Source organism: Oncorhynchus kisutch, linkage group LG3 (genome assembly GCF_002021735.2).
Source record: "Oncorhynchus kisutch isolate 150728-3 linkage group LG3, Okis_V2, whole genome shotgun sequence".
Lineage (NCBI taxonomy): Eukaryota > Metazoa > Chordata > Actinopteri > Salmoniformes > Salmonidae > Oncorhynchus > Oncorhynchus kisutch.
In genome coordinates this window covers 63,897,366-63,922,014 of record NC_034176.2, presented here as the reverse complement: position 1 = coordinate 63,922,014, position 24,649 = coordinate 63,897,366, and the positions used below count along the sequence as shown (strand labels likewise).

At 42.5% G+C, this 24,649-nt stretch overlaps 2 protein-coding genes across 3 annotated transcripts in view; both read right to left on the bottom strand.

The window, feature by feature from the left end:
* The window catches only part of LOC109887227 (AT-rich interactive domain-containing protein 3B), a 76,836-nt gene extending 61,975 nt beyond the window's left edge, over positions 1–14,861 (bottom strand). The window contains exons 1-2 of one of the 2 annotated variants that reach the window (XM_031810600.1): positions 14,153–14,861; positions 12,201–12,845 (exon numbers count right to left, since the gene is read on the bottom strand). In XM_031810600.1, the coding sequence (XP_031666460.1) occupies positions 12,201–12,845; positions 14,153–14,188 (681 nt within the window). In that variant the 5' untranslated portion in view covers positions 14,189–14,861. The remainder of the gene's footprint in view (positions 1–12,200; positions 12,846–14,152) is intronic. The other variant, XM_031810595.1, reaches the window with a different exon arrangement.
* A 683-nt stretch (positions 14,862–15,544) lies between these two features.
* fam219b (family with sequence similarity 219 member B) lies at positions 15,545–22,130 on the bottom strand. The gene is made up of 6 exons (XM_020478671.2): positions 21,874–22,130; positions 18,687–18,801; positions 18,465–18,558; positions 18,288–18,365; positions 17,723–17,774; positions 15,545–17,409 (listed from the first exon to the last, which is right to left on the bottom strand). The coding sequence occupies exons 1-6, from the start codon at positions 21,946–21,948 to the stop codon at positions 17,260–17,262; spliced, it is 564 nt and encodes a 187-aa protein (XP_020334260.1). The 5' UTR covers positions 21,949–22,130; the 3' UTR covers positions 15,545–17,259.
* Positions 22,131–24,649: the final 2,519 nt, after the last annotated feature.

The window sequence follows — 24,649 nt, the reverse complement described above, 5'->3', positions numbered from 1 at the left end:
AAATGTGGAGAAAGAAATATGAAAAAAAAAGTTACATTTTGTCGATACTCCTCTATGAGGATTGTCCAAAACGAATCTCTATCATCATTCGTTCAAAAGTTATTGGAGTTTTTACCCTTGTAGGATGGCCAAAATTAGAGTGACTAAATTAATGGAGGCCTGAGAAAAAGTGCTAAAAAAATATTTGGAAAATAGCATTACGTAAACTAGTCTGGATGCTGTGCGAGAATTAAGGCTGACAGGCCCACCGTTGAACTCGCCATTTTGTCTTCTCAATTCCAGAGGACATCAAAACAATTGAGGTAAGATGGAGATACTACATGTCATGTATGTACTTTCATATTTTAGTATACGCTTTTCATATTAATGTGAAATTCCTGTACTTCTAAGTTCTCACAAAAACAAGCATCTCTCTAAAATGTCCATGGTGCACTGAGTGTACCGCAAGTTTTTTCATTTTCAAACTCTTTTCCATTTAATTCCATTTGTGTCGTGTTAATTCTCCTCCTTTCCAGACCAGTGTTGTCACAGCTCTCCCTGCGCTGTGGAGTCACGTTAGCCATTCTAGTTTAATGGTTCATGGAGGATTAAATCACATTTACTTGAGTCAGGCAGGTCTGACTGGATGTCTTTTGTTTGACCAGATGGTGGACCAATCTAAGCTAATTCAAGTGGGAAAAGAAAACAGCCTCCACAGTCCTCACAGCAGGTAGCCTAGTGGTTAGAGTGTTGGACTAGTGACCGAAAGGTTGCAAGATCAAATCCCCGAGCTGACAAGGTAAAAATGTATCGTTCTGCCCCTGAACATTATTATTGAAAATAAGAATTTGTTTTTAACTGAATTGCCTAGTTAAATAAAGGTAAAATAAAATAAAACAAAACATTTAGATCCATTCAAATGTCTGATTTCTGAAAACTGCATGGATCCAAAACTTGCAAAGGCTCTTTTCTTCAGTTTATGTTCTCATCTTCCTACTCCTTCCATACCTTCAGGTATGCCACAGTATTCTCAATTTTATACTGAACATAATCTTTACCATTCAATGCAGTCCCAACTCTTCCTATTCAAAGGCTTGAGGTTAATAATTAACATGTTGATACCAATCATTTACCAACACGGCTTTTGAAATGATCGACTCCAGTTGACATGGTTCATAGTTCTATTGAGAATGTGATGGTCTATTAACTAGATCAGCAAAAAATAATCACAGGTTTCACCACACATTTAGATCACCAAAAATTAATCACAGGTCTCACCACACATTTCTATATCTCACATTTAAGTGTAATCTGAATCACTAGAGCAATGAACTGTTCACCATATTCTGACTGATATGGACATCAGACAAAAGTAGTTTGCATGATTTCAAAGCTGGGAGCAGGGTTGTTTTAGTTGAGAAACATAAGCTCAGAAAGACAAGCCTCAAGAAAGACCTTTGCAAGTGAAATGTCTCTAAAATACAAGTTTCATTGCTTCACAACAGCACTGAGAGAGCAATATTGAAATATATAAATACAGAGATGTAGCCTCTCTTTTAGTTCAGAAACAGGGTGAAACACGAGTCAACGAGGTGAACATTCTCAGATTTATGAATGTGAGAAAACATCAGTTGGCACAGCAAAAAAAGACATCGGTTTTGCTGTAAAATATGACATTTAACCACTATAAAACGAGTGGCCAATTCTCTCTTTCCCTCCTCTGCAAGAGACTGGTGCTTACGATTACATGGGGGCCTGTATTGTGAAGACTTGGCAGATTAACAACCTGACCACACACTGCTGGTCTGTAATGTACTGTACACTACACAGGAGGATGGCAGGCAGGTCGTCTGCACATGCCGTTAGTGCAGGGGGTGGGCTGCGGTGAGGTAGGTGGAGAGAAAGGCAGCAGTGAAAGGAAAGCCTCCCTCCTACACACCTCCTGCTCCTCTGCCTGGCTGGGTGCCAGGCTCCAGTCAGCTGCTGTGGTGTTGTTTACCCAGGGCCTCTGACATAGCGGGTCATTTAGCACCTCAGGGCCCGCCTGCCACTGGCCTGGACCTGAGCCAAAGCACCGCCAGGGTTCGGAGACGGCCAAGACTGCCACTAACAATAGCGGAACACCTTTCACTCCTCACCTCCACGTCACCGCAGAAGCACTGTGCTTTCAATAGGGAGCACAGCCCGGTGTCAACAAGCCATAATTAAACTCAGACCCGACCACCCTCCACTCTGGTCTTTTCTAAAGACGGGCTATGGTTACTAAATAGTCAGTGATGTTAGTGAGAATTCACTCACTTCCAGATGGAGATAGAAATGTTAAGTTTAATGACGAGGCTCTGCTGTGACATCGGAGCTCAGCGTGGCTCTGCTCCCTGGCTGCAGCTGGTGGAGGCCAAGGTGGAGGCCTTTGTTTCACTCTGCCATTTCCTCTCATCTGTCTGTGCATAGGGGGGCTTCATTAAAGAGCAGGTGTTGAGATATGTCAAAGTGGGAAGGATATGGTCGCTGAGGATGAAGAGAGAGAAAAAAAAAGAGGGGGCGCAATAGAGGGGAGAATGGGAGGGGGGCTTGCGGTTGCTGCTGACTGATCAGATTACACCAGCCATCAGTAGCTCCCTTTCCATTAGGGGCCAAGGAAGTCAAATCCACCATGGTCGATTTGGGGGGGGGGGAAGGTGTGATGGTCCTAATGGACATGCGCCTTTTGCATTTAAATGTGAGAACTTTTGCCTTACAATTCAATTGATGGAGAAGGGCAGTGTCACTCAGTGCTGATGTGCATGAGGGTTGTTCTAAAACAGACGGTCCTTTGCATCGACTGCTGGATGAGCCATTTTTTCAGGTGCATTGCAGACTTCTCTCTGAATGGGTGGTAAACTTTGTGCTCAGCATTGCAACTGATTCGAAATTGAGATCAGATGTAGTTGATGATTTAAGCAAGCCATACTCTTATTGTCATTATCAAGAACACACATTTCAAACATCACTGACAAGGCTAGGGTGGCAGGTAGCCTAGTGGTTTGAGCGTTGGGCTAACTAATCGAAAGGTCGCTAGTTCAAATCCCGGAAGAGGTGAAAATCCAGAGGTGCCCGTGAGCAAGGCACTTAACACTAATTGCGCTGGGGTCACCGTTGATAGCAGGCTGTGACCAACTCTCCGAGGGTGACTCATGGAGAGTTGGATTATGCAAAAAACACATTTACAATTCACAAATGCATACACTACTGTTCAAAAGTTTGGGGTCACTAAGAAATGTCCTTGTTTTTGAAAGAAAAGCACATTTGTCTATTAAATAACATCAAATTTATCAGAAATGCAGTGTAGACATTGTTAATGTTGAAAATGAATATTGTAGCTGGAAACGGCTGCTTTTAATGGAATATCTACACCTCCATACAATATTCTCAGGTAAGAAGTTTTAAGTTGTAGTTATTATAGGAATTATAGGACTATTTCGCTCTATACCATTTACATTTCATTAACCTTTGACTATTGGATGTTCTTACAGGCACTTTAGTATTGCCAGTGTAACAGTATAGCTTCCGTCCCTCTCCTCGCTCCTCCCTGGGCTCGAACCAGGAACACAACGACAACAGCCACCCTCGGAGCAGCATTACCCATGCAGAGCAAGGGGAATAACTACTCCAAGTCTCAGAGGGAATGACATTTGAAACGGTATTAGCGCGCAACTCGCTAACCATTTCACATCGGTTACACAAGCCTAATCTCAGGAGTTGATAGGCTTGAAGTAATAAACAGCGCAATGCTTGACGCACAACGAAGAGCTGCTGGCAAGACTCACGAAAGTGCTGTTTGAATGAATGCTTACGAGCCTGCTGCTGCCTACCACCACTCAGTCAGACTGCTCTATCAAATATCAAATCATAGACTTAATTATAACATAATAACACCTAGAAATACGAGCCTTAGGTCATTAATATGGTCGAATCCGGAAACTATCATTTCGAAAACAAAACATTTATTCTTTCAGGGAAATACGGAACCGTTCCGTATTTTATCTAGCGGATGGCATAACGGATGGCATCCCTAAGTCTAAATATTGCTGTTACATTGCACAACCTTCAATGTTATGTCATAATTACGTTAAATTCTGGCAAATTAGGCAGGCCAAATGTGCATATACCCTGACTCTGCGTGCAATGAACACAAGAGAAGTGACACAATTTCACCTGGTTAATATTGCCTGCTAACATTTCTTTTAGCTAAATATGCAGGTTTAAAAATATATACTTCTGTGTATTGATTTTAAGAAAGGTATTGATGTTTATGGTTAGGTACACGTTGGAGCAACGACAGTCCTTTTACGCGAATGTGCACCGCATCGATTATATGCAACGCAGGACACGCAAGATAAACTAGTAATATCATCAACCATGTGTAGTTAACTAGTGATTCTGATTGATTGTTTTTTTATAATATAAGTGTAATGCTAGCTAGCAACTTACCTTGGCTCCTTACTGCATTCGCGTAACAGGCAGGCTCCTCGTGAGGCAGGTGGTTGGAGCGTTGGACTAGTTAACCGTAAGGGTTGCAAGATTGAATCCCTGAGCTGACAAGGTAAAAATCTGTCGTACTGCCCCTGAACAAGGCAGTTAACACACCGTTCCTAGGCCGTCATTGAAAATAAGAATGTGTTCTTAACTGATTTGCCTCGTAAAAAAAAAAATTAAATCGGCGCCCAAAAATACTGATTTCCGATTGTTATGAATACTTGAAATCGGCCCTTCCGATTAATCGGTCAACCTCTAGTCGGGAGCTTCATGAAATGGGTGTCCATGTCCGAGCAGCCACACACAAGCCTTACAATCACCATGTGCAATGCAAAGCATCAACTGCAGTGGTGTAAAGATTGCCGCCATTTGACTCCTAGCAGTGAAAACGCGTTCTCAAGAGTCATGAATCACGCTTCACAATCTAGCAGTTTGCAGGACAAATCTGGCGGATGCCAGGAAAACGCTACCTTCCCCAATGCATAGTGCCAACTGTAACGTTTGGTGGAGGAGGAATAATGGTTCGGGCTTTGCCCCTTAGTTTCAGTGAAGGGAAATCTTAACGCGACAGCATACAACGACATTCTAGACGATTCTGTGCTTCCAACTTGTGGTAGCCCTTTCCTGTTTCAGGATGACAATGTACACAAAGTGAGGTCCACACAGAAATGGTTTGTGATCTGTGTGGAAGAACTTGACTGGCCTGCACAGAACCCTGACCTCAAACCCCATTGAACACATTTGGGATGTGAGCCAGGCCTAATCGCCAAACATCAGTGTCTGACCTCACTAACGCTCAAGGATGAATGGAAGCAAATCACCACAGCAACGTTCCAACATCTAGTGGAAAGCCTTCCCATATTAATGCCCATGATTTTGGAAAGAGATGTTCAACCCATGTCCACATACTTTTAAGGCCATATGGTCAGCCCTACTTGTACATGTGTAAAATAGGACAAATGTAAGCACCGACCAAATTATTACATAGTGGCAGAAAACACCACATCTTTAATAACATTTGGCCTCATGTGGACATAGTGCTGGAGCTGCAATCAAGCGCACTGATCTTGAAATTAAACTACAACAGCTCCTTTCTTCCCTGTAGCCTCAGACAAAAATTACCAACCATTGGATTGGCATAGTGAACTCATCAATGACAATAAAGCAGAGCTCAAGCTCTGGTCAGGTCAGCTGGTGCACATCTTTAGCACAGCATTGTCTGTCAGTCAGCCAGAGAAGTGGAGGAGCCATGCGGGTTCACCCAGACCAGACCGGCCTCCCCAGGAGGGCTCTCTCCCAGCAGCCAGTGTGCCCTTTGAGACTCAGATAAATAACAAATATAAAGAAAGTGTCTTTCCCTGCATCGGCCCAGCGGCCTCCCCCATTCTCTTTTACAGCCCCTGTGACAATGACTGAAATGAATTAAAAGATCACCAATCACGGCCCTGACTAACAGAACAGCACGGACATGCTCCCCCACCCCCAACCTCTTGTAGGAGCCCCGCTGGGAATTCTCACTGTTTGAAGAGTTAACTCTTTAATTCTGCCTGGAATGTTTCCTTTGGGTAGGGCAGTGGAATGTTGAGACAGACCAATATCCCCCTGACCCCACCCCTCCACCCCTGCTCCTCCTTCTACAACATCTCCCCCTCCATCTCTCTACTTCTAGGTTAGTGGAATATTCCACACTTGACTGTTAGGGGCAGGATAGTGCAAGCAATCTCCCATAAAGGAGCCTTCCTATAAGCCCATGGTTAGATCATCTCACGAGATTAGTCAGGCTCAAGTCACCATTCTAAATCTCTGTATATCTGACACCTTAAAACAGGTTCTGTATTTGTTTCTATACCATGACAAACTAAACACAGTTCCATTGAGTGCAGACTACTCTCTGATGGAAAGAATGCTATTAGAATGGTGGAGACGGTGCTAATCGCGTGTTGCCTCTTTCACCCAAACCACCCAGCCGGGGCCCTGTGTTAATGAGGCACAACGAAGGCCCACAAAGCACTGAGCCACAAAAAGAGACAGAAAATCCCACTACAGATGCAACGCACCATCTGAAGTAAATGTATAAACACGTCGCCTGAGTCTGTTTAAAGAGTTAGAAATTCTACGTCACTGAAACCCAGGTTATGAAAATAAAGACTACGCATTACAATACATAAGAAAAACATCTACATACATCATTCATTCATGTGGACTGCCTGAAGCATGAAATTAGAAATGTATACAGGGACACTTAGTTCAAACACACTGTTAAAGCCTCATCTTAAAATCAGCCTAACACAAGAGCAACATAAATTTAGGATATCCTACATTTAAATAATTATAAACTTCTCAAACTGTGTTATCATAAATGCTGGCTCCAACTACAATTTCACAGGGTAGTTGTCCACCACAAACTAAAAATAAAGCTGGAATCATGGAAGCTCTTAGTGCTCAGCCTATCAATCACATGAATCGCATTAGGACATATCAAGAAAGCCCAGACCATAGGATGTGTGATCTTGATCGTTTTTTATTCTGTTAGTTCCTGTATTATGAATTTAAAAGAAATCTTGATGGTCCACAAAAAAAAAGTTATGGATCTTATGTAACCAACGTTTCAGTCTCAGTAGAACATCAGTAAAATAATTCAAAGTGAGTTCCTGTACTGCCAGGTCCATAAGACACGTCCATCTGAGTGGACAAAAGACTGTACACTAACATTCTACAACCCCCAAATGAAAAACAGGACTAAGCTATAATTATTCAACCAGTCTTTAAACATTAGAAAACCTGTATAGAATTAATGAGACAGCTTTTCATGTTATTTTTTTATGCGTTCAGCTGTACAACAAATAGTTGTTGCACAATGGTTCCTTAAATAGATATGAATAATTATCTAGGCCAGGAAATTGTTGATTGAAAAAAAAAAAGGCTTGTGAGAAGAACTCTAGCCTGCGGCAGGTAAGAAAATAAACTAAAGGCAGAATGTGTTAACTCAACATGGCAAGAATCTGGCTTGTAATAGCTACAGATCCCAAGCAGTAGCCGTCCATCCGGAACGCCTTAATGACATTGCCAAAGGGATAGGAGAACACAAACAGGATGTTGGTTTGCTAAACAAAGGAGAGGGGAGAGTTCAAACTGAACAAGGTAAGTATACAACACTGGAAAACCAACAGGTGGTAAGTGACATTGGAAAGTGAAGACAAACAAGGCAACATTGTGAAGCCTATAACCAGGTCATACTGACGGTGTACACCTGTACTATACCACAGACTAGGAAAGGAGGGAGAAAGGCCCCATGATTCCAACCACAGCCTCCATCGCTGAGAACTGAAGCCATGTCACCGTGCAAAGAAACCATTTCTCACACATTTCCAGTGGCCTTCACAGCAGTCTTCTGTGCAGATGCATCAGGCTGCATTTGTTCCAAATGCCATTGTCAAAATGTAGTGGAATACATCTGCTAAATAAACTCAGAAAAAAAAAGAAACAACCCTTTTTCAGGACCTTGTCTTTCAAAGATAATTCATAAAAATCCAAATAACTTCACAGATCTTCATTGTAAAGGGTGTAAACACTGTTTCCCATGCGTGTTCAATGAACCATAAACAATTAATGAACATGCACCTGTGGAAAGGTCGTTAAGACACTAACAGCTTACAGACAGTAGACAATTAAGGTCACAGTTATGAAAACTTAGGACACTAGAGAGGCCTTTCTACTGACTCTGAAAAACATCAAAAGAAAGATGCCCAGTGTCCCTGCTCATCAGAGTGAATGTGCCTTAGGCATGCTGCAAGGAGGCATGAGGACTGCAGATGTGGCCAGGGCAATAAATTGCAATGTCCGTACTGTGAGACTCAGACAGTGAGACAGGACGGACAGCTGATCGTCCTCGCAGTAGCAGACCACATGTAACAACACCTGCACAGGATCGGTACATCTGAACATCACACCTGCAAGACAGGTACAGGATGGCAACAACAACTGCCTGTGTTACACCAGGAACGCACAATCCCTCCATCAGTGCTCAGACTGTCCGAAATCGGCTGAGAGAGGCTGGACTGAGGGCATGTAAGCCTGTTGTAAGGCAGGTCCTCACCAGACATCACCGGCAACAACGTCGCCCATGGGCAAAATAGTGCTCTTCACTGACGAGTCGTGAGACAAAACCGCCAGGGGTGATGGTCAGATTCACGTTTATCATTGAAGGAATGAACGTTACACCGAGGACGGTACTCTGGCGTGGGATCGATTTTGAGGTGGAGAGTCCACAATGGTCTGGGGTGGTGTGTCACAGCATCATCAGACTGCCTGCAATGACAACAAGCTCAATCTGAACGCTGTGTGTTACAGGGAAGACATCCTCCTCCCTCATGTGGTACCCTTCCTGCAGGCTCATCCTGACATGACCATGCCACCAGCCATACTGCTCATACTGTCCGTGATTTCCTGCAAGACAGGAATGTCAGTGTTCTGCCATGGCCAGCAAAGAGCCCGGATCTCAATCCCATTGAGCACGCCTGGGAGCTGTTGGATCGGAGGGTGAGGGCTAGGGCCATTTACCTCAGAAATGTCTGGGAACTTGCAGGGGCCTTGGTGGAAGAGTGGGGTAACATCTCACAGCAAGAACTGGGAAATCTGGTGCAGTCCATGAGGAGATGCACTGCAGTACTTAATGCAGCTGGTGGCCACACCAGATACTGACTGTTACTTTTGATTTTGACCCCCCCCCCCCATTTGTTCAGGGACACATTATTACATTTCTGTTAGTCACACATCTCTGCAACTTGTTCAGTTTATGTTTCAGTTGTTGAATCTTATGTTCACACAAACATTTACACATGTTAAATTTGCTGAAAATAAACACAGTTGACAGTGAGAGGACGTTTCTTTTTTTGCTGAGTTTATGTCTTCATTCATAATCCATGAGCCATAAATGAGACCTAACAGTCACTCCCTGCTCTAAAAGCAGCTCCCACAACCTCCATCGATCGCATTCCAGGCAGCTGCAGCTGTGCAGCCAGCTCCCCATTTCCTGACTGATGCGTTGTTGGGGTGACAGTTAAATTATGCAACAGCATGCATTCAACAAACATGTCTTAATGCGTGGCCAGTAACTAGCAGCAGCCAGCAGTACAAACCAGCAGGGCTTGGAGTTTAATGATGAGAGAGAGGCTTATCCTTCCTCCTAGACCATTAGCTCTCCCAGACTCCCTCATTCTCTGTCATCACTACAATGCAAATGAAGCCCTGGTTATTCTCCATTTTGTTGGTTAAGTCTCCCTTGACAACAGAATGAAGGAACATCAAAAGACGTAAACATGAAGAAACAGCAGATAATCCAGCGAAACCAAAACCACCTCTAGTCTGCCACTGCCACCTGTATTATCATTGGAGAATGCCCAGCTCAACCCCTCCAGTATGGAACTGCTAGGCAGAGTTAGCTATTACTGCATGACACCATCGGGGGCCAGGAGCACACACACCCAGGGCACGGTCCACAGTCATGATTATTACTCTATTAATCACTGGGAGATTACACACACACACACACCTGTCCAGGCACAATAACACTCTGGCCAACACTCCACGCAAGGCCTTTGTCCATCCTCTTGTTTGACAATTATTTACTCTGCTGTTTAGGGCAGGGCCGAGGTCATGACACATGCATCAATGACAGAAAACACAGAAACTCTCCACCCCCCCCCCCCCTGATATTTACACCACACTCCTTTGACACACAGAGGGCTGTCGTAGAGCAGTGTTTCCCAACTCCAGTACCCCCAATGGCATACAGTTTTGTTGTAGCCCCAGACAAACTCACCTGATTCAACTCATTGAGGGCTTGATGATTATTTGAACCACAAAGTGCTTGTCCAGGGCTACAACAAAAATGTGTGCTGATGGGGGTACTGGAGGACTGGAGTTGGGAAACGCTGTCAGAGGATATTCTGTTGTAAAACTGACTAGGTATCCCCCTTTCCCCTTTTAGGCTAATAGAATAATGCAGAATATCAAAATCAGTGGTAGGTTGTTCCATTTGGTTTTTATAACATTCTTAATATAAATGTATATAATTAGGCTGCTTCTAACTATTGTGACACTAAGGTTATGGTGTGCCATTGCTTTTGAAAATATTATCAACCCTCCCTCCAGAGAATCGTATTTGTTGAGGTTTTCTCCAGCCTCTTGAAGACAATACCATCAACAACAAAAAAAGTCACCCTGCCTCCACTGTCCCCCTTCAACAGTGCAACCTGAAACTGGCACAAGAGATGAGCCATCATAAAGACAGGAAAGACAAAAGAGGAAAGGAAGAAAGAAAAAAAACAGACTACTTCTCATTTGACAATGTCTCCCCAACCCCCCAGGCTCAACCCCCTCTCCTAATAAAAGAACCACACCACAGATAGCCAGGCCAGGGCTCTGTGACACCTCTCCTGCTCTGATCACTGGTGGCTGTCTGACAGCTGGCCTAAACAGAGACAGGTTCGAGGTGGTCGACATGTCGCCAACCAATGAAGCAGTTTTTGTTCACAGTCACACAACAATGTGGTCAAACTTCATTTCATTCAGGTTGTTTCCACTGTGATCTGGTAGTGGTAGCTAGAAGTCTACTCCACCCGCTCTCCTGTCTGACTATTCTCTGTGATAACTGTCGCCTACTCTAAATCAGGGCTCTTTCTGCTGTCATTTATTTACTTCCCCTTCCATCATCGCCCTTCTGGAGCTAAATGTGGAATTAGATGGGAGTGACAGTCCCAAAGTCATTTCCCCTTTAAATAGACAGTAATGACATCCTTGGGAAAATGAGTGCAGCACACGCAATGCAATGCTCAGTCACAGCAACAGATCTTTTCTTCCTCCTACATCTGTCAACTCCACTGCAACATGGCTTTTTATATCAACCACTGGTGGGCTGTTACACAACACATGCTACTTCCCTAGTGCTGACTCAACCATGAAGGATAGCTTGGATTCCACTCTGCATTCTGTCACGCTGTAACACAGCGGTGAGGAAATATTTACCTTCAATGAAAAAGTATACTTGGCACAGTGCTGAAACCCTTCAGATGAGTAGCACCACTACTATGCTGTAGGATACCTCTACCTTCCCAACCCGTGTGCTGCACGTCTGCCAGGAGAGCACAAGAGAGAAATCACTGAGCGCAGAGTGAGTGAGAGCGAGCGACACACGTGCCTGGCCCTCTGCCAGTGCACACTTCTAGGATTTTTGGCAACAAAAGCCAAAGAGCAGCTCAGCCCTCCCCAGTGATTGTAAGTGTCTCACAAAGATACTGGCTGAGAGGTCTGCGTCGAAGCTAAGATTAACCCACCCACTCACAGCAGGGGCAGGCGGGACAATCAGACAAAACACACAACAGGAGACTTGAAAATAGCGAAAGGCTTTCCCCCTATATGACGCTTACTTACTAAGGGGACCTTTGTGTTTTCATTACACAGCTTTGTGTTGACTCACTGTGTTTGGGGAAGAGATAGTACGACTTTGATGCCAGATTAGCTGCTGAGGATAAATATTCAGAGAGATGTGGCAATATTTCTTCATGTGGACAACTCTACTCTTTCATGTCAAGGGCAGACATAAAATTCAACAGGGGATAGGATTTGGAATATATAGCTAAGAAAGGAGAACTGACATACATTATTAATAAGGACAGTAGATTGGCGGTAAGCCAAGGTGGCCTTACCTGTTTTAATTGACCATCAAAGCTATTCCAGTCGGCCTGCCCGTTGGGGGAGGAGGCAGAGTGGGGCCCTGCAGGAGAGCGGCTCTCGTCAGGCTCCTGCTTCACCCTAACGGGTGGCAATGGGGCATTCTGGGGGCCCGAGGTAGAGTAACTACCAAATGGATTCGCTGGGAGGTGGGAGGCACTCTGTTGAAGAGCCAGTGTCTGCTTGCGGAGGTACTCAAGACCACTAGCCCCTCCCTCTTCCTCCTCGCTCCCCTCATCTCCATCCATCATCTCCTCATCGTCATCCCCTGAATCCCGGCCTCTGTCCTCCTCGTCCTCCCTCTCTGAGTCCACACTGCTCTGGTTAGAGACCCGGGACAGTGGGCCTCCTCTGGGTATCCCTGAACCACCTCCAACCAGGGCCTTGCCCATGAAGCCAGCTCCAGAGGCCCTAGCCGCGGCTAGGATGGCCTGCTGCGCTGCTACCTGTTGGGCGTACATGATGTGGGCCTCGCGGAGCCGCCTCTCCTTGCGCTCCATCTCCAGCCTGGCCTGCTGCTGGCGCTGCAGCTGCTCCATGACAGCCTCCAGCTTCATTCCTCCTGCCGTGCCTGCCTGAGGATAGACACCCCCCAGACCACTCTCCTGTGACATGCTGGGCTGGGAGAGGAAGTGAGAAAGACATCAATAGTCAACCATAAACCAACAACTCAAATTACCACTGGATGTCTGGCTTTCCCGGTTCAAATAAAAACATGCATAACACAAAGTAGACTATTTAAACATTTTTTTAAAGTCCTATCTGTCAGGATTTGAGTTAAGTCACCGCCAGACTTAGTACAGTAGGCTACAACAAACCATCCACTTCATGAGGATAACATGGGTAAGTTTCAACATGAGCACAATAGATGTCGGAAAGGCTAATTGGTATTGAGAAAGGGGGAGAAGATAGGCAAAATACTGTCGATAAACAAAAAAAGTTGACTGCACGGAAGATATTGTATGGTATGCAATAGCTGGTGTTACACGTGATTGTATTTAAAAGCACAGTAGTAAAATGCAGGACACATTTGTACAGAAGTATAGCGACGGGCAACTTACACACTGTTCAACACAGCTGCACATAATACAGAAGTTACAAGACCACGTTTCGTCCTGTAGATAGATCTACAGCACATTGCATTTATGCTTCTTATTTCAAAAAATTAATTCGAGTTAACGCATAACAATCAATTGAAATAGATATGCATCACTTTAAGAATGAGCCAGAACAATATAAACCGAATACGATTTTGACAGAAACATCTGTAACAATATAACAACTTAGAAAAAAATTGTGAAACATGTTGAACAGTTGTTTATCATCAGAAAATGTACAATTTAGCTTCAACCCGAAACAAGAACAAACCCAGATGTATACTACATTCAAAATGAGATGATTGATATGGTTAAAGTTCGAATATAATTTTTTCTCCAAAACACATAGGCATACAGCCGCTTCTTTCCTATTCGTGCAGTATGTCAAAATTAGCTTTCAGGGTGTATATGGCGTGGCTCCAGAAAACGTACATGAATGAGTAAACAGCGTATAGTATAATATCTGACTAGTTTGTAGGCTACGCACATAGAAAAAAAGTATATGTATCTAAATTATATATTAGGGGCGCAGATACAGTGCATGAAAATATGCATTTGATCTATTTTATTGGGTTTTTCACGATACATTATAAATAGTCGGATTTACAACTGTAATTAAAACAGGAAATTGGCAATGACGTACGCTAAACTATCAAAACCAAACAGTAATAAGGATTTAAATAAGGAAAAACGTGTTACATTTGATAGCCTCGTGCTTTTAGCCTACATTGCTCTGCAAATAAAATGTTCGCTACCTCGCTCCTATGCTATGCTATGACACAACCGAGACCTAGCCAGGGCACAGCGCCAAACAGTGGGAAACAACTCACCATTTGTGCCTTGCTGCTACCGGAATTGTCCACCATCCCTCCTTGGTTATCTTTTTCCCTCTTCGCTGGCACGGTTTCAATCACTTGTAAACACAGAGAATTTGTGCATGCACGGGGGGGGGGTCACATTTGTCCACCAGCTGATAGGCGGAATGTTGGCTGTGTAACTCTCAATTGTATCTTTCTCCACTTCTTTTTTTAATTTAGAGAAAGACGGACATGAAATATGGCCCGATCTCATATCTCGAAAGCTTGCCGTTGAGGTAACTCCCTTGACTCGATTTTCCTTCACTTGAATTACACCCCCCGTCTAGGCGTACAACATCATTAGGGCCCGCCCAGTGACAGCAACAAGTTCCAGAGTTCCAGCGCAGCGTTGGCTGAATAGTTACTATGCGTATGCAAATCTCATGAGAATGGCAATCTTATGAGAAAGGCAACACTTGTCACAGTCCATACAAACTAGAGCCTATTAAATAGTACATAATAGATCGCTTGTCGCCGTTATGCTGACAGGCTTTTTCCCTCAGTACAATTACATTTAACATGTGGATAACTTGCCTGTTGAATAATTAGCCTGCCCTACATTTTTGGCAAACAATGATAATGCAAAGTTAAAATTATTTAATGCAATTTATAATCCCAGATAAAAATGAGATTGATGAGCAGTGAGCTATAAAATAGCCTATATACTCAGTGGTGCATGTACGTAACGCAAGTAATGATAGTCAATTGGCTACTTCCCTCGCCATTATATAATATTTTGACAACTCAATTCTGCCCCCAAATGGATGTGGATGGTAAATGCTCTGGTCTGGTACTACGGCCCCACTGTCTGTTCTTTACGTTCAGTTAACGATCTATTTATTCCACAGAGCGTCAACTGGCTGTGATTATGTACTTGATTATGGAATGATTTAGTAAAGAACTCCCCTTACCTGGTTATCTAGGTCTTACTTGAAAGGATAAATCAGCAGACCAGTTTTGACACCCCTGATCTAATCCAACCAACCTGCTTTATCAAATTGTCTTTCCAATATTTTACCTTTTTTTTTTTTTTTTAACTAGGCAAGTCAATTAAGAACAAATTCTTATTTTCACTGCCTTGTTCCGGGGCAGAACGACAGATTTTTACCTTGTCAGCTCAGGGATTTGATCTTGCAAACTTTCGGTTACTAGTACAACGCTCTAACCACTAGGCTACCTGCCGCCCCGTAATATACCGGAATACTCAACATAAACATATTCTGCTTCCTCAACGCTGTACATCCAAACTCTTCTACATAACAAATATTTGACAGAGATTAGATTGGTAGCTCTCTGAATTCTGTGAGAATAACTTTCCCCTCCAGCAAACCAGCAAACCAGAAGAAAATGACAAAAGGACATGTGTATATTAATTAATTATATTGAATATAGCAAAAACAATATTTATAATCAAATAAAAATAGTGTTCCCTTTACATAATAATATTTCAAGTTAATGCATTTAGCACTCAGTAACACTTGGTATATTGTTTTAACTAGGATACAGAAGCAGATTGTCCCATTAGTTGCATAGTACAGGCAAGTGCAGTGTACTGGCTACTGACTGCACCGGATGGTGATGAGTCCAATATTTATCTTTCTAGTGACACAGGTCAAGCACTCAATGGCTGCGTTTAAACAGGCTGCCCAATTCTGATATTCTTTCTACTAAATTGGTGTTTTGACCAATCATGCCAGATCTCTCATGTCAGCTCTTTTTCAAAGCTGATGTGATTAGTCAAAGACCAATTAGTGAAAAATATCAGAATTGGGTCACTTGTGTAAACACAGCCAGACCAACACACACTTCCACATTAGGTCTGCATTGATAAACAGCAACTAGCAAACACACTTATCTTTAGCCACACATGTAAGGGTTTGAGTGATGAGAATCACCCATTCTAATGCTTGACAACACAGACAGAATTCTTCAAAATGTTTAGTGTACTCACAATGTACTGCTTGCTTTTAAAACCAGAAGATACCAAAACACTAACATTAGGGTGGGAAAATGTACAATTTGCTGAGTGACATGCGAGAGAGAGAATGATAAAAATGTAACAGGTAGGTGACTTGTCTGTTCAGATCGCCTTCTGATATCATATGCATGTCCCTCTGAGTATCTAGTAACTACTATATGTAGTAGACAGAGAGGATCAAGTGGGTTATTGTGTTGTTGTGTACAGCATTGTCAGGAGGTAGTGGTTAACCTCAGTGACACCATGGGCTGTAATGTTACATCTAACACGCAGGACAAGATTGACCAGAGTTCTCATTGCTGTAACATTACAGTAAACAGTGCCATTTTGTAACCCTTTTACATAACTTTTTTTGGACAAAGCATTGGAAGGCAGCCTGACATATGAGTAAGTGCTAGTATGCCTATATATTTTAAAGCATTAATTCATATACAAGTAAACCATGTAGTGTCAAAGACACCTAAGGGTCTGAGGTTAGACCCAAGATTAATACCAGGGATTTACAACAAAACAGGGAATTTTAGGAAGATGGATTAAAAATTTCAACTCAATGAAGCTATAGTTATGGAATGTTCAGGTTTGTTTTCAAAGGGCTTACTTTGAAAAAAAGTGAATTGGAGCAAGACAAGCTTGCAGAAAAAGCTTTTGCCTTCAAACCGCTCTAGGACATTTGCTGTATGCATATTACCTTGCATATCAATTTTCTATGTTTAAATAGACCTGGGAGTGATATGTCAAAGAGGGCAACAAGACCTCCATCAGGTGAATGAGTGTAGTGCATGTCTAGAGATGAATCACCCTGCACCTGTCTATTCAGAGGGGATGCAACGTGGTTAGCATTTAATCTAGTTCCAAAATAACACAGAGGTCAACCTTTGGGGTGACAGAGAGCCCTGCTTGGACAGTGGCTAAGGCTTTGGATGACTTCAGTCCATGCTTAAGGTTAGTTAGGGTGTAGAGAGCACTGCAAAAACAGTGGCTAGCCATTTAAAGTGTTAGGGGGGTTCCATGCTTAGACAGTGGCTAAGGTCAGGGTAACAGAGGTCCAGTCTTTAAACACAGAGCTGCAGGGTCAGCCAGGTCACCGCACTAAGTGCCCTCCTCACTGCACGGAGCACGATGGGTCCTCAGCGCAGCAGCAGGCTGAGGAACCCATGGCTTTAGGGGGAATAAGGTCCAGGTCCTCGTCATCAGGGATCTCATCCAGCCGGTATCCATCCTGCAGCAGCTGCCTGCTCAGGTCTGGGTGCACCTGCACAGAGGTCAACAAGTCAGCCGTGGAATGACAATTCAAAAAGGTATGCGGACAGGAGGTGTAAGAAACAGGTGTGAGGATAGGCTGGATATTTCTTTAATGTTTTATTACACAGCCTATTTAGGCAATAATGGTGTATACTTGCATTGAATCTTGTTTAAATATGAATACATTTGTAGTTGACTATAAAGGGACAACTATTTTAAATGGAAACTGAACCCTGCTCCTGATAGAGAACACTGCTGCCCAACGAACAAGCCTTTCTATGTAGAAGCATGTTATGAGTATAGTATACACTGGACACACTCACCTCAGCTGAAGAGTATCCTGAGGAATACTGCTCAACATCTAGCTCATCATCACTGCAAGGTTAAGACAAGATGTCATGAGGAAAACTCTTAGGCTGGGATTCAATCCGATCGAGGATTTGGACAATGTGCCATTTAAAAAGTAATTTACGATTGAGTGCTAGAGGCCCTGGTTAAAGACCCTGGTTTAATTCCAGGCTGTATCACAACCGGCCGTGATTGGGAGTTCCATAGGGCAGCACGCTGAAGGGTGGCGCACAATAGGGCGGCGCACAATTGGCCCAGCATCGTCTGGGTTTGGCCGTCAATGTAAATGTTCTGACTTGCCCAGTTAAATAAAGGTTAAATAAAAAAACTTCCTAAATAAACATAGGGCTCTTTAGAGATCGTCTACAGTCAGTAGTGCCTTGCCAATAGTGTTTGCCGGAGAGAGTACTTAGCACCTCTGAACTGAGTGCCAGCCATAATTTGCACACTGTCAGACATCCACCAGCGTGTGGTCCCTAAAACGCAGTGCACCAAACGATTGGCAGATCAACATTCGGTGCCATGTGTGTAGTCCTTTACCTGTCTGATTCCAATGCTACCAGTGTATCTTCAGCGTGCTGAGTCAAAGCGGCATAACCTTTGTTGAACTTCACACTTCTACAAGAGGAACAAGAAAAACTTCAATTGTAACAGCTCGAATACCTCAAATTCCATTATGCTTGCATGCACACATACTTCTCCCTCCTCTCCTCTTACCTCTTTCCTCCTTGCCTGGGCTGTTGCATCACTGGACCCCCTGAGGTAAGGCCATTTTTCTTCATTGCTTTGCGGGCCATTTCTCGGTGTTTCTCTAAAGCCAGGATTCAGTCACATGCAGAAGAACAACACTTTAAATAGAAACATAGGCTATGACAACACTGAAACATCACAAGACTTTAAACAGGAATTGTGTCAATCTAGGGCAAGGAATGCACTTACGTAGTTTCATGTGAATGGCTGAGGCTTTGGACATGATGTAGGGTCCCCTCTTCTCCAAAGGTCTGATGCCCCCATCTGTAGCCCTTGGTCTTGAGCTGCTGCCAGTGCCAGGACCCTTAACATGTGAAAATCAGGAATGTCGACCGATTAATTAGGGCCGATTTCAAGTTTTCATAACAATCGGTAATCGGCATTTTTGGACACCGATTGTGGCCGATTACATTGCACTCCACAAGGAGACTGCGTGGCAGGCTGACTGCCTGTTACACGAATGCAGCAAGAAGCCAAGGTAAGTTGCTAGCTAGCATTAAACTTATATTATAAAAAACAATCAATCTTAACATAATCACTAGTTAACTACACATGGTTGATGATATTGCTAGTTTATCTAGCTTCTCCTGCATTGCATATAAATCGATGCGGTGTCTGTTAATTTCTCATCGAATCACAGCCTACTTCGCCAAACGGGTGATGATTTAACAAGCGCATTCATGAAAAAAGCACTTTCATTGCACCAATGTATACCTAACCATAAACATCAATGCCTTTCTTTAAAATCAATACACAAGTATATATTTTTAAACCTGCATATTTAGATAATATTGCCTGCTAACATTCATTTCTTTTAACTAGGATAATTATGTCACTTCTCTTGCGCTCCGTGCGAGCAGTCAGGGTATACGCAGCAGTTTGGGCCGCCTGGCTCGTTGCGAACTGTGTGAAGACCATAGTAATTCATTTGCCAGAATTGTATATAATTATGACATAACATTAAAGGTTGTGCAATGTAACAGCAATATTTAGACTTAGGGATGCCACCAGTTAGATAAAATACGAAAAGATTCCGTATTTCACTGAAAGAATAAACGTTTTGTTTTCTAAATTATAGTTTCCGGATTTGACCATATTAATGACCTAAGGCTCGTATTTCTGTGTTATTATGTTATAATTAAGTCTTTGATTTGATATTTGATAGAGCAGTCTGACTGAGCGGTGGTAGGCAGCAGCAGGCTCGTAAGCATTCATTCAAACAGCACTTTCGTGCGTTTGCCAGCAGCTCTTCGCTATGCTTCAAGCATTGAGCTGTTTATGACTTCAAGCCTATCAACTCCCGAGATTAGGCTGGTGTAACCGATGTGAAATGGCTAGCTAGTTAGCGGGGTGCGCGCTAATAGCGTTTCTATCGGTGACGTCACTCGCTCTGAGACCTTGAAGTAGTTGTTCCCCTTGCTCTGCAAGGGCCGCAGCTTTTGTGGAGCGATGGGTAACGATGCTTTGAGGGTGGCTGTTGTCGATGTGTTCCTGGTTCAAGCCCAGGTAGGGGCGAGGAGAGGGACGGAAGCTATACTGTTACACCGGCAATACTATAATGCCTATAAGAACATCCAATAGTCAAAGGTATATGAAATAGAAATGGTATAGAGAGAAATAGTCCTATAATAACTACAACTTAAAACTTCTTACCTGGGAATATTGAAGAGTCATGTAAAATGGAACCACCAGGTTTCATATGTTCTCATGTTCTGAGCAAAGAACTTAGGGCAACTTTAGCTTTTTTACATGGCACATATTGCACTTTTACTTTCTTCTCCAACACTTTGTTTTTGCATTATTTAAACCAAAATGAACATGTTTCATTACTTATTTGAGGCTAAATTGATTTGATTGATGTATTATATTAAGTTAAAATAAGTGTTTATTCAGTATTGTTGTAATTGTCATGATTAAAAATAAATTAAAACATTTAAAAAATTGGCAGATTAATCGGTATCTGCTTTTTTTGGTCCTCCAATAATCGGCATTGAAAAATAGTCGGTCGACCTCTAGTATGAAATGTCATGGCGGGTTCTGTTACAAATAGAGGATCCCCAGAAGACCACTACAGGAAAACAACCTTGCCCTAACGCTGCTAAACAACTACAAATTAGCCCTGCTATTAGCCTCTCATTTGAATCAAATAGATAACTAGCCGAGTATATTGCAACCAATTTAGAAAATGCTCAATGTTTCGCTCCATGAAGTAATCCAACAATGTTTACGGCGGCTTTTTGTCTTTTTAAAATCTTCTCACATTGATTGACACAGGTGAGTGCCATCATGACACTTCCCAAAGTGTCGCTCAATGAGAGAAGATTTTAAATAGACAAGATGGAGGCATAAACATTGTTGGATTACTTCATGGAGAAAAACATTTTAATAATGAGCATTTTCTAAATTCAAATGAACCACCTGCAACTGCTCATGTATATTTAAAAGATACTTCTTTGCACAAATCGAGACCAAAAAAAGGTATAGTCAAATAAAGGTTAGTTCAAATCTATGGTGGAGGTTTGTATGGGGCTGTCCTGTAACGGACACCCAAAATCTTTAGTTATATCATAAAATCAACAGTGTAATTTTTTGACTTCAGTCGTGTTATGTCCTTAACTTTGCGAAACTCTTCCGTTTCAATTGCTACCATAGCTATGCTTATGCAAATAATTTTCATATTTCTTCTGTAAGAAACATTTCAATTTAGCCCTTTCCATATTGGAGGCTGCTGAGGGGCAGATGGCTAATAATGCTTGGAATTGACAGAATGGAATGGCAAACATGGAAACCATGTTAGATGTTGTTGATACCTATTACCATGTGCCCTTCCTCCCCAATTAATTTTCCACCAACCTCCTGTGCAATGTAGGCATATTCCCACGAGTGTAAAGGGTTAACGGAATAGTTAAGATTTCACAACAAAATAACGATATTGGTGTGTATTCTACACAGTTGAACATATACTCTTTTTAATATTTGTTAGTGAACCTAAAGTTGCTGGATGAGGCAAGTAGCCAAGCTGATAAGAGCGTTGGGCTAGTAACAAAAAGGTCGCTGGTTCGAATGCCCGAGCCGACTAGGTGGAAAATATACCGGTGTGCCCTTGAGCAAGGCACTTATTCAGAGCAAATAGGTTTAAGAGTGTCTTCTAAATGACACATGTAAATAACGTTCTCATTAGCTGGTGTACAATCTGTAGCTAGTATGGTTAGCTTACACAAACGTAGCTAGCTAACGTTCGCAGTAAACCGTAAACAAGCCAAGTAACGTTATACGCTGAGAGAATGGTAGCAAGGTTGGCTGTCATTTGAAAACAGAGTTGCCAGATATCAGATTGCGTGTTGTTATTGGTTAGCGAGCTAGCCAGAACAGTTACCGGCGTCAAAACTTGGGACTCGGGGACTGCAGCAAGGAGAGTATCCCTCTCCTGTTCCTCCATAATGTTGTTCATGTTGGTGGGAATGTTCACGCTTTATACGCTAAAACAGGCATGTTGACTGTATTTCCAACTATCCACGAAAGGATGTCTTATCGCTGCTGTCTTTTACTCCTGCTAGCTAGTCTAAGGACCACTTCCGCTTCCTGTCAACAGAAGCCTTGGACTACTTTCACCGTCCTTCCTTCATCACTACCCCATGACATCAGAAACCACAAGGTGGGAGAACTTCAGTGGTAGCAAACAGGTAACAAACCTTTCTGGTGATCGTATTTTTATTTAACCAGGAAGGGCTCATTGATATTTGAAATCTCTTTTTCAAGAGCGTCAGCACACAATTACAGACATGAAAAACTACAAGTTATCTTGTAAAAACCATAGAATTCACAAGAGTAAAACAAAATCATAAAGCAGCAAATTAAAAACATTGACAGGTCAGAATAAGCCTCAATCCTTTATCGATGATTTAAAAACACCAATTGGGACAAATTCTTCCATTTTAAAAGTATTTTGTAAGGCGTTCCAAGCCGATGGCGCAGAGTACATAAAAGCCCTTTTACCAAACTCAGTTCGGACATTTGGAACAGTTAGCAGGATAAAGTCCTGCGAACGAAGAGAGTACCCACCACATTTCTGAACAATAAAAATGCTCAAATAAAATGGTAGTAAACCCCAAATGGCTTTGTAAATAAAAGTATACCAGTGACTGCGCCTACGAGTGACTAGGGAAGGCCAGCCAACCCTGGTATATAAAGTGCAGTGGTGCGTAAGGGTTTTGCAGTTTTAAAATACATCTCAATGCGCCATGGTAAAGGGGGTCAATTGATGTCAAACGCTGAGTGGAAGCGTTCATATATAAAAAAGCCCCATAGTCTAGTAAAGGCATAAATGTAGCTAATACTAGCCTCCTTCTGGCGAGATGTATTTCTTGCTTTAGAAAACACCATTAGTTTAGTTGTCAGTATTGAGGATACGCTTCAATTGACACAAGGTATGTTGAACAATATATAAAAAGCAGTTTGCAAGTTCTGGAAAGCTTTTGTGCTAGACGAGGCACAACAATAAATAACAATATCATCAACATAAGTGAAGTTGTGCATTTTGCACATTTGACTAAGTACTTTATATAAATAGTGAATAAGAGGGGACCAAGTACAGAGCCCTGTGACACACCATTACAGACAATTTAAAAGACATGAGCCCATCAAATTGAGTGCAAGTTCTATCAGACAGTTAGCAAACCATGCAACTGTATGCTCCAAAAGACCTACCCTCAACAATCTCTGCCTTAGTATAGCATGATCAACTGTATCAAAACCCTTAGAGATCAATAAAAAGTGATACTGTGCTATTTTTTTGTCAATGGCTTCAGTGATATCATTTAAAAACTTCATGGCTGCAGAAATTGTGCTATGCTTCTTCCTGAAGCCCGACTAGTACATTGATAAAATAGTATATAAAAACTTTTAGCTGCTCACTCAAGGGTTTCAAGTATTCAACAGGGGTGACAGATTTGAGATTGGCCTATAATTATTTAAGAGTTGGAGCTCCCACTTTTAAAAGTGGTAGGACAAATGCTGATTCCCAGATCTTTGGAATTTCATTATATTCCAGGGTTAGAGTGAACAGATTTGTAAGTGGTTCAGCTATGAAATCAGCTGCTAGATTTAAAAAGCAGGGATCAAGAAGATCAGGACCTGCAGACTTTCTCTGATCTAAGGAGTTCAGGGCTTTATGTACCTCCTGCACGTAGAATGGCAAAAAGCTCAACATTTTTTACCAGCTCTCGCTGGTTCATCCACACAGGGTTGTACAGAGACAGAGAACACTTAATCAAACAGCCTACTAGATGATACAAAGTGCTCATTGAAACATTATATACAGCAACAGTCCTTCAATACACATGACAGTAATGCATTAACATTACTGTTTCCAGACATACTTAGCCTTCCAAATCTTTCTAGGGTCATTCAGGTTATCAGTGGTAACAGACAAAATATTCAGACTTGGCCTTCCTGAGAAAATAACTTGTTTCATAACTGCCTAAAAATAAGCCAATCAGTTATCAATGTCATTATCAAATTGTGTCAGATCAGTGCAATATTCAACAAAAAGGGGCCAGCTAACAGAGTGCAAGACTACCTTGAGGCTAGCACCTATTGATGGAAACTTCTTCCCGGGGCCTTTTGTTAAGAGCCCCGAAGATAGCCCTTAATGTTAACACACATCGCTTGCGGTAAGGTTTGGGAAATATGGAACGCATGTTATCATTCATATCAGCGTGAAATCATTTTGAAAAAACAAAATGGTTAAATAAACACCTTTTAGGGTTAGGGTTTCCACACAGCCATATCACAGCACTTGTTAAGGAAGACGACCACCAGTGCTATTTAGCAATCTAGCATGTGTAACGTTAACTGGGAGGAAGCACACAGCATATGGATCTGTGCAAGTCTGCTAGCTAATGTTATAGTATGTAGTGTTTTATTTGGAAGATTAGTTCGCTAAAATGAGAGGTAAGGGCCATATCTTTCGAAAACCGGTCCATAAGCAATGACTGACATGTAAAAGCCAGCCGTGGGCGAAGCTACCCGCTGAACACCCTACCGAGAGAAGGGTTTGAGAGCTAGTGCAAAACCTGACAGAATAACAGGACCCCTCTGCATCAAATCAAAGTGAACACGGACCAAACCCATTGTTGGAATTGATCCCTTTG